Source organism: Phocoena sinus, chromosome 1 (genome assembly GCF_008692025.1).
Source record: "Phocoena sinus isolate mPhoSin1 chromosome 1, mPhoSin1.pri, whole genome shotgun sequence".
Classification (NCBI taxonomy): domain Eukaryota; kingdom Metazoa; phylum Chordata; class Mammalia; order Artiodactyla; family Phocoenidae; genus Phocoena; species Phocoena sinus.
In genome coordinates, this window is record NC_045763.1 from 9,548,357 (window position 1) to 9,558,829 (window position 10,473).

Genomic DNA, 10,473 nt, shown 5'->3' on the forward strand with positions numbered 1-10,473 from the left:
AAAAGAGGTACAGCGAGGGAAAATGACTTGCCCAAGGTCACACAGCAATATGTCTCTGGACTCCTGGCCCAGTGCTCTTTGACCTGCCCTACGGTATTTCAGCAGACAGAAACACTGGTTTGGGAGTTCACACTATTTCCCACTTCCCGGGTGTGTGAATGCCACTCCCTCGTTTTTCGGGCTTCAGTTCAGTGACACTGACAGTTGCTGCCTGGTGGTCCATAGAGCAAGTGCGCTCCCTAAGCTCCACCCCGGCACCCAGCTGCCACTTTCTCTTTGCTGACCAAGTGTTTCCCAATACTGGGTGCAGTAGAGCTGCCTCAGGTGTGGCCTGGAGCCCCCGCTTCCCCTTTTCTTTCACTGAGTTTTGTGCTCACGGAATGTGAGCGACTCCACTGCTGAGGGCTATTGCACGTAGAGCCCGGGGATGTGCTGGTAACTGACCCTCCAGGTGGGGGAAAAAAACCCCAAACCCTGGTTCCAGCGCCCCACTGGCTGAGCCCCGGGCCAGGGCCTGCATCCTCACACGCCCCCTGTGAGGTACACAGTGTCATCATCCCTATTTCACAGATGAAGAAACTGAGACTCAGGGAGGTTCAGGTACCTGTGTGAGGTTAGGCCACTTGGCGAGGGGCAGAGCCCAGCTTTGAAGCCCAGTCTGAATCTGCAGGACTTGTCTTTACCCACCGTCCTGTTCGCCCAGGGCAGATGTTCAGAATTGTTCCAGGCACCCCCCATCCCAGCAGGGACTGCCCTCAGAGGTTGGTCCCCTTCCCAGGTACCCTTCCGTCCCCGGGCTCCCAGCCCTGCCCTCACCCCCATGCTCAGCCTGCGCCCCACTCCGTTCCTCAGCCGGCTGGCAGTGGTCCTGCTAACGGCGGCCTAGTATAATGTTCCTGGCCCAGGCCACTGGGGTTGAAAGCATGGTGACTCAGCACTTCCCTGTTCCTCCTTGTTAACGCCAAGGCATGGCAGGACGGTGGCTTCCCTTTGTTCAGAAAAGGCCAGCGTAACCACATGTGTGAGCTCACCCACAATCACTGCCACAGACACACACAGGCTCTCGTTTCCTAAAGAGGGAGAATGTTCACGCGGTGCTGAATGTGGGCCAGGCACAGTACTGAGCGTCGTTCAGTCTCACAGCTGTGCTGTGACACAGGCAGTATGATTATCGCCCCAGTTTTACAGCCCAGGAATCTTGGGCTCAGAGAAGTTAAGTACCTTTCCCAAGGTCACACAGCGAATGGGTGGCCTGAGACACAGACTTAGGAGTGCCTCTCTTCACCACCTCCAGCACACAAGCTAATTGCACCACTCACAGACATGCACACGTGCTCCCTCACACAGAGACACACGTGTGTGCACACTTCAGACACCCTAACACCTATACATACAGGTGTATGAATCTCAGGAACACATGCTCACATATGCGGACAGACACAGGCTCAGGCAGCGGCTTTGCCGGGGTCTCTGCTTCCGCCCATGGCGGGGCCAGGCTAGGAGGTGAGGAGGGCCGGCTGGGATCCTGTTTGTTCAGTGAGGCCCCTCAGGACTTCCCCGTCCTGGGGTCCCAGCCCAAGGAACAGGACTCAATACATCTGCCCCACTCAGAGCCTGCCTGAACTTTGCGACTCGTGGCTTTTGGGGGAGGGAGGCAAGCTGTGACCTTTGGGGTTTCTGTTCTGCCTGGCCCTAGCCACCAGCAGAAAAGTGGGACGCAGGTTGAAAAGCCCCTTCTCTGGGGGCTGTGAAGAATGACATTTGGGTGTGCCCCCTCCCCCTCCCTCTCCCCTGCCTGTCCAGGCTCCCAGCAGGGCTGGGGGTGGGGTCAAATACCAAGGTCAGACCATCTGAGGGAAGGTTCAGCATGAACTTGAAATGCTCTCCATTCCTCCAAAGCCCGGGGCGGTGAACCAAGGAGGCGGGACTGAGTGGGAAGCACGCAGCTCTGGTACACTGAGCCAGAGTGTACACTGAGCCACGGCCCCGCTGTGTGATACTGAGCAGGGGAATCACCCTCTCTGGGCCTCCGTGGCCTCACGGGGACTGCTTGCAAAGGATTCTTCTGGCCTGGGGTGAGAGTCTATGAGCTGACCTCGGGATATGCAGGGCTCAGGCAGGGCTGGGGGCTGCGGGGATTGGCACCTGTGTCCTTCCTGTGTCCTCCACCTCTGACCTCACCTCCCTGGCCCTGCTAGACTGCATCCCTCCAGCACTTACTCGCCTCAGTTCTCATTCTACCCTGGACCCTCTCATCCTGGGCAGGGATGAACCTCTGTCTTGTTTCTGGAATCCAGTGATCGCCCAGAACCCCAAGGCAAGGGCTTGTGCACCTGTTCAGTTGGTGCGGACAGGCAGCCGCCTTGGAGTGAAATTTCCGGGGGTTCCCAGCATGGGTGTCTGGAAATGTGCCACCTTGTCTTGAGCCTCTGGGGCTGAAACCCCAAACACCCAGGAAAGGTGTATAGGTTTTAGCCCAGGCGCACCACGTCCTAACTCTGTGACCTTGGGCAAGTAACTCAGCCTCTCTGGATCTCGGTTTCCGCATCTGCAAAGCGAGGATAGCACTTGGCTGTTGGAAGAATCAGTATAGATAGTGTCTGGAGAGGCTTCAGCACAGTGCTTGGCATTGGATGCATTCAAGCGTCAGCTAATATTTTATTATTACTGTTGCTGGGATTTGTGTTTTATGAGGAAAAGATGGAGAGTCACAGAGCAGCTTGGGGAATGGAATCTGGAAAGTGTTGCCGAGACGGCAGGGCTGAGGGTCCTAAATGAGAGGACTGTCTACACTGGATTGACTGATTGAACACAAGGGCGAGCAGATGTTTTCTGTAAAGGTCCAGACAGTCAATATTGTAGGCTTTTTGGATCATCTGGTTTCTGTCATATCTCCTCAATCCTGCCATTGCAGTGGGAAAGCAGCCACAGACACAACATAAACAAATGGGCGTGGCTGTGTGCTGATAAAACTGTATTTATGGACACTGACATTTGAACTTCACGTAACTTCGTGTCACAAGATATTAGTCTTTAAATATTTTTTTCAAACATTTAAAAATGTGAAAACTATCCTTAGCTCGCAGCCTGTACGGAAACAGTGGCAGGCTGGACTTGGTCCGTGGCAGTAGCTTGCTGAGCCCTGATTTAACAAACCCTTGACCAGCGCTTACGATAGAACAGGCACTGTTCTGAGCGCTTTACAAAAACTCAGCCATTTAATCTTCTCAATAACCCTAGGAGGTAGGTTGTTATTCTTTCCTTTATAGATGGAAAAACAGAGGCACAGGGAGGTTAAGTAACTTGTCCAAGGTTGCAGAGCTAGTGAGTGATGGAGTCATGATTTGCATGCATGTGGTCTGGTTCCGGAGTCCATGCCCTTGGCTGCTAGGCTGAGCCGCATTGCCCCGTGCTGATGGGGTGACCTCAGGAAAGTCACTCTCCTTCTCTGGGCCTCTGCTTCCTTATGCAAAATGAGGGTGAAAATCCTGCCTCACCTCTAAGACTGTTTGGTGAACAGGGCCACGTGGCCCCTGCCCTCTTAGGGCTCACACTCCAGCAGGGCAGCGATGCTAATCACAGAAGCCACAGAGAATCACACGTCCTAAAAGTGCTGTGTGTGGAGAGAATGTGCAGAAGTGCTGTGTAAACTGTGAAGTGCTGATGGTGGTGAGAGGGAAGAGGGGGCGAGGAGCCGGCTGATGGGCTGACCGCCCTCCCTCCCCCCTCGTCTCCCCATCCAGCCACATCTGCCAGCTGATAAGGCCCGAAGTGCCCCAGGCCCCGAGCAGCAGCGTCTGCTGACCACGGCACCCAGCTCCAGCAGCAGTTCCCTGGAGAGCTCGGCCAGCGCCGCGGACAGGAGGGCGCCCGCCAGGCCCCAGCTGCAGGCGCCGGGCGTGGGGAAGGCCCCGGCCAGCTGTGGCAGCTCAGGTAAGAGGCGGGAGCCCCCCTGGCTTCCTCCCCCGCACCCCTCCCCAGTGTGTTTCTTCCTCATTTCTGGCTGAGCTGTCTCTTCCTGGGCCTCCCCTGCAGGATGAGGCCTGAGCTCCTAGCAGGACACTGGAAGCCCTGCACCACCAGCCTGGGCCCCCCTCCAGCCTCCTTCCCTCTGCCTCCTCAGGTGAAACTGAGCCACAAGCTTCTTTCTGTTCTCGGAACCCCCACATCCCTCCCACCTTTGCCCTGCGGGTTCTCGCACCAGGAACACCCTTCCTTCTAGACCATCTCAGCTTATCCTCTGCGTCCCCAGTATCCAGGCAGGGAGTTTTCCTATATATTATAATACATATAATATGTAAAATAGCATATAACAGTGTTATACTATGTAAATATTATATATCAATATATGAATAATACATTGATATTGATGCTATATATGATATATGTAGTGTGTAATATATTATATATTAATATTTTATATATATAAATGTTATATTAATATGTTAACTTATACATTGATGTTATATATAATATATAGCATATAACATGCTATATGTTAATATTGTAATATGTCATAATTATATATTTATTGTATATTATGTATGTTGTTATATATTATATTGTTATATATTGTATTAGATAATATTTTATTATTAATATATTATTAGAGTATATATTATAATTATATTATTTTTACAATATTAATACCTATTATATTTCCTCATCTTATCAGATGAGAAAACTGAGTCTCAGAGAGGTTAAACTGCTTATTCAAAGACACAGCTGGTAAACAGAAGAGCCAGGAATCACCCCCGGGCTCTCAGGGTCCAGAGTCAGCCTGGAAAGCTGAATGAGTTAATGATGTCCCTGGGACTCCACTCACTGTGCCTGTAGTCCGGTCCCTTTGGGCCTGAGGCATCAGGACTGCGGATCCCACGTGGGGTGTGGAGAAGCCCGTGCTCTGTTTACAAAGTCTGCATTTAGCCCTGGACCTGGTCTGTGACCAGTGTCACCCCTGGTGGGCATCTGCAGTGCCCACATTGTAGGAGGCCCTGCGGGGGTCCCCCAAAAAGCCTGGGGCTTCCTCGGGCATGTTTTGTAGTGAGAGGCCAAGCCCGCTGGCCTGCATCTCCCCCTCTCACCTGGCAGCGCTGGCTGGCAGGTTGAGGAATGACCGTGGCCTTGGTTCATTCCCAGATGCCCTCCCAGCCGCTCTGGTGCCGTGAGACTCTGAACAGGCTCCCTAACCCTGCCAAGCCTGAGCTTCCTGTCCTAGAGATGAGCATGGCAGCTCCTTGGCAGGGCTGTGACAGCATTCACTACCTGCCTCCTGACTCAGGCAGTGGGCTGCGGCGTCCCACTTCTAGTTTCCCATCATCACCCACCCTCATCAGTGTGATGTCTCGTCAGTGCCCTCACCCCAGCCTGAGAGCTCCCCAAGGAAGGGACTGGGTCAGTGCCTGGAACATAGCAGGTGGCCCTATATGTTTGTCGAATGAATAAATGAGATCAGAGTATAAAGCTCTTGGTCTTCTTCTACCTCTTAGATTCATCTTTCCGCTTTCTTTGCAACACCTCTTCCACACGCATCCTGGTGTGGCTTCCTCCTTGGGGACCCCTGACCGTGTCTGCTCCGCCCCCCCGCCCGCTGTCTCTTTTCTGTTCCTTCTGCGCCTCTCTGGCCTCTGCTCTCCCCTCCTCTCCGTCCCACCCGAGCACCTCTCCCCGCTGTGCGAATGGGTAAACCTCAGGTCTGTGACCCCCTCCTGGTCCCCCGTCTGCCCCCGCAATGTCTCGTTCACAGTGTGCACGGCCTTGGTGACTCTGAGTGACATTTGGGTGCTGTGGAGGCCCAGGGTGGAAAGTTCCTTCCGACCCCATGATTTTAGCACCCCACCTCCACCCCGCTTGTTTGGGGCTGTTCTGAGCAGAGCAGCTCGCCAGCTCCATCCTCCTCCCGGAAACAAACTAGACTGGGAAACAAACAGCCGGTCCTCCTGGCAACCCCTGGACACTCAGGTCGCCATAGTAACAGCAGCAGCAGCCATCCTTTTTGAGGGGCTATTCTGTGTCCGGCCCTTACATTGATCTCCTCAGCTTATCCACTATTTAGTCCCTCACTAGTTAGGAAACTCAGATGCCCACAGGGCTGGGGGGGCGGTGGGGCTGAACCTGTGTCCTGAAGCCCTTGCTGCCAGTCGCATTCAGGTCTGTGGGTTCTGCATAGCCCGCTCTCCCCCATCTGGCTCCCAAGGGAAGCTCTAAACCCAGATTCTTAAAATGTAAACTCCTGAATTTTAAATGTTGGCAGCCAATTCACTTAAAAACACTACCACCACCAAGAACAGAACACACCTGTGGGCTGGATTTTATTCATCCACACGTGTCCCTGTTATAGGCACTAGGGCCACAATAGGGAACAGTCAGAAAGGCCCCACCCTTCTGGACTCAGGGCCTGCTGGGGAGAACCCAATGAGGACTCCAGAAAGGATTGCACAGTGGGCGGAGCTAGGGGCTCTGGAGATTATAGCAGAGGGAGGGACTCAGAGTGATGGATGGGCGGGAGTGAACCTCCTTTAGAGAGGGAAGCCACGGAGGCTTCTCGGAGGAGGTGGCCTCCAGGCTGAGGCCCAAGTAAAGGAAGGAGTGAGCTATGGGAACAGGGAAGAATGTTCCAGGCTGAAGGAGCAGCACGTTGCAGAGGCCCTGAGGCTTGGAGGGCTCAAGGAGCTGCAGGGGGGTGAGTATGGCTGGAGGGAACCCAGCCAGGATCTCAGAGCAGCAGGAGATGGGGTGGGGAGAAGGCAGGCACCAGGTCGTGCAGGGCCTCACAGGCCATGGTGAGAACTGTGTTTGGAGCAGCCAAGGAAATGATCTGGCTCTGGCTGCTGGTGGAGAGCAGAGTGCAGAGGGGCCAGGTAGAAGCCAGGAGACAGGAGGAGACTGCACTAGTCCAGGGAGCGGGTGGAGGTACAGGCGGTATGCAGGAGGTGGTGAACTTGAAGGTGGACCAGGTAGGAATCGCGGGTGCCTTGGATGTGGGGTGTGAGAGAAACATGGGTCCAAGGCTTTGGGACTGAGCATCTGGGTGGATGGCCGGCGTGTGAACTGAGATGGGGAGAAGCAGGTTGGACAGGATATGGGGGTGGAATCAAGCTGAGGTACAGAAGACGTGATTGGATATATGGGCCCAGCGTGAACCCCTGCTTCACTGAGCCTGTCTCCCCGTCTCTAGGAGCCATGCAGGCTCCGGAGATACGGCAGTAAACAGGGCAGAGTCATCCTTGCCTCAAGGGGATGGAAAGGGTCATTAGACCCATTTCACAGCTGAGCAAATGGAAGCTCCAAGAGTTTAAGTGACTTGACCAAGTTTATGGAGGCAGAGCAGGGATCCAAACCCAGGACGGTCAGGCTGCGGAGCTCCAGGCATCCCGGCCTCAGTGACGAGGACAAACTACGTCCCCACCACACCCCATCCTGGAATCCCAGATTTATGAAATCTTAGAGGCAGCTCTATGTGGAAGGAAAAGATTTGCTGTGAATGAAGACAAGTTCAGGGTCAATGTTTAATTTCTGTAAAGGAGCAATTTCCAAGCCCTTTGATGTTGGGTCCTTGGCATAGAGATGACGGGCCAGTGGCAGGGGTCTCGCCTTTTCATAGCTGTTGTGGCCAGGGCTGCTGATGCCTTGCTGCAGTTTCGGGAAAGTAATTCATCTTTACTGCTTCACCGAGACTCTGTAATGTATCCTTCCTGTCCTGGCTCACTTCTCCGGTTCCTTGTGGGGAGTGTGTTTTGTTCTTGGAGCACCTTCACTTGCTTTATATAGTTGGCTCCTCCCATCTGTGGGGTGACTTGGGCGGGGCATTCTTATTTGACAGGTGAAGAAACTGAGGCACACAAAGGTTTGCGGGACTTGCCCAAGATGACACAGCAAAGCTGAGCTAGAACAGGGGCCTCTTGGCTCCTGGCACAGTGCTCTTTCCCCGCATGTCTTAATCTGCCTCTTGGGCAGGAGGCAGGCTGTGAAGACACCCCCCACTCCAAGGCCCCAGCTGACCACTTTCTCCTGTCTTGTGTTTAGCAGAGGCATCGTCTGGTGGCCACGGGACCCAGGTCAATGTCACCTGCATTGTCAACGTTTGCAGCGGCTCTGACCACAGCTCTCAATGCCCCTCCCAGGCCAGCTCCACGAGGGACACAGACACCAGCCCCTCTGGCTCCCCGAAAGATGAGCACGTCCCCTTCTCCAAGGAGGAATGCCCTTTCCAGTCCCAGCCAGAGGCTCCAGAGACTCTGCTGCAGAGCCCAGAGGAGAAGCCCCTGCCCCTCGGTGTACCTGATGCCGGGATGAAGCCCAGCTAACCAGTCTGGCGTGGCCTGTGTCACAGCCAAGGTGGGACCGACCCCTGGTCCTTCTAGGCCCCTCCCCCGCAGGACTCTGACTCTTTCTGGGCCAAATTCCTTTAGCGGCTTCCACGGCCTCAGCCTTCCTCTCACCTGCAGGCAGACGAGGCAGGGAGAGTCATGGTGTGTCCTGTCATGGTGTGTGTCTCTCTTGGAAGGCTGGTGGACACGGATGCGCTGGGCAGCCTGGAACAAATCCCCTGCCTCTCTGAGAGCTGCCCCTCCAGCCGGTCCTGCATGCTTGGTTCCTGGAGCCCTTGTCGTTTTTGGTTTTTACTTTTCTTTTAATCCCTGGGCTCTACCCGGCTCTGGCTTCCTGCTGGGGAGGAGGGATGCCGCATGCATCATCCTTGGAGAAGCGGCAGTGGGGAAAGAGCAGGGCTTTAGCCTGAATGTGAGACTGCAGGATGGTCCCAGTGGGGGTAGTAGGGGTGGATGTCATCAATCAGATGGTTCTGTGCAGGGAGCGGGTGGCAACCCCTGTAGGGGACAGGAGTCCCCCAGGTTAGCTCAGGACTTTTGGAAGCACCACCTCCAAATCCACTCCTGCTAGCTCCATCTCGTACCATGGGGTGAAAACCAGATGCCCAGGCAGGCAGCCTGAATGAGGGCTGTGACCTGGTTAAGATGGCAAACCTCTAACCGGAAATCTTCCAGTTTTAACATGTGGCAATTTAAAAAACAAACAAACAAAAAACCCATTAGCTACCACGCGGATAAACAAGCCAAGTGTAACAAAGCCAAACTCAGAGTTTGTATCCTCTGCCTTTGAGCTTCACTCCCATTTACCCCCAGTTTGAGCTTCCCCTCCCCCACTGTCTGGTGTGGAGCTCCAAGGCCACACCTTTTCCTATCAGGGAATTTCAGGAACTGGAGATGACTGAGGCCCTGCAGCCATCTCCTCCTACCTCAGCCTGGACCTTCCTCCTCTGCCTTCCGAGGGGATGCTCCTGTTTCTCCCGACCCCCTCCCCCTGTTCTTGGAGTCCCAGGTCCCCATGGAGCCCCGGAGCCACTTTGGTACTGTGCCCACTGAGATCCTGAGTGGTCGTGAGATGCTGAGAGCCAGTCCTGTGTCTGCGTTGTGTGTTGTGGTTCTGTGTAGCCCATGTTTTCAGATCACATGGCCTGCCGGAAGCAGCCGAAGCTAACACTTTTGCCGAGGGATTCTTCCCCATTAAGGGGTCAGCCCACTCCCCACAAACGCATGCCCAGGCCCCGTAGACAGTGGACAAGTGTGGCCTTAACCGGATTCTGGAAGGAAGGGGGATGGGGGCCTCCTTGAGAAGACTGTTGGGTCCCTGATATTTGGATCCCTTGTTGAAAAATTCCACTGGACTTGAACTTGGCAGCTGAACTTTTGGAGGGTAGGAGAAGCCCAGCCACTACCATGGAGTGAAGAAAGGCTTCCCACTCCGGAATCAAGATGTCCCTCTGCCTGGACTGGCCAGGGTCTCCAACCACATTGGACCCTTTATGGCCGTGGAGCACCTCTGCCCCCTGGTGGACTGTCCTGGGAGGACCTCAGGCCTCATTGTCATCACCCCAGCAGAACAGGGATGAATTGGAAAGAGACTCTTCCTGGGTGTGGCCTCATTTTGTTACCAGAATTGCAACCAGACCCTTGGTCAAAACCCACCAACCCCTCCCTTGAACAGGAACTAACATACACCTTTAAGTCGCAGGGTCTGGACACAAAGAAAGAAGCTATAGGAAGAGGGAAACAAAAACTGGATAGGACCCGCTGAAATCAAGATGGCGATGAATCTGACCTCTAGTAGACCCTGAGTCTCATTCTACACTGATTTTACTACATTAGCTACTAAATGACACACCTACAATGGCTGTGACCGGAAGTCACTGACCAAAAAAGGACAGAAAAGGGATGGCATCCCATTTCTAGGAAAACCCTGCCTCTTTCCCAGAAAAGTAATGCATTTGCCTCCCCATCATTCGTCTCACTCTAACCCCCATTGCCCTTACTCCTTAAAAGTAAATCCTTCTCACCCTTAAGGCGAGAAGTGCATTTATGAACTAAGTTCCTGCTTCTCCATTCCCTGGCCATTGAATAAATCTCGCGCCGCTCTAATCTCAGCTTCGGTTTTGTTTTCGGCTGTGCGAACCCA

General features: G+C 54.0%; 1 protein-coding gene across 1 annotated transcript in view; it reads left to right on the forward strand.

Moving 5' to 3' along the window:
- The window catches only part of TNFRSF1B (TNF receptor superfamily member 1B), a 34,278-nt gene extending 25,557 nt beyond the window's left edge, over positions 1 to 8,721 (forward strand). Inside the window, exons 9-10 of the mRNA XM_032637273.1 lie at positions 3,744 to 3,933; positions 8,026 to 8,721. Coding sequence (XP_032493164.1) covers positions 3,744 to 3,933; positions 8,026 to 8,306 — 471 coding nt within the window. The 3' untranslated portion in view covers positions 8,307 to 8,721. The remainder of the gene's footprint in view (positions 1 to 3,743; positions 3,934 to 8,025) is intronic.
- Positions 8,722 to 10,473: the final 1,752 nt, after the last annotated feature.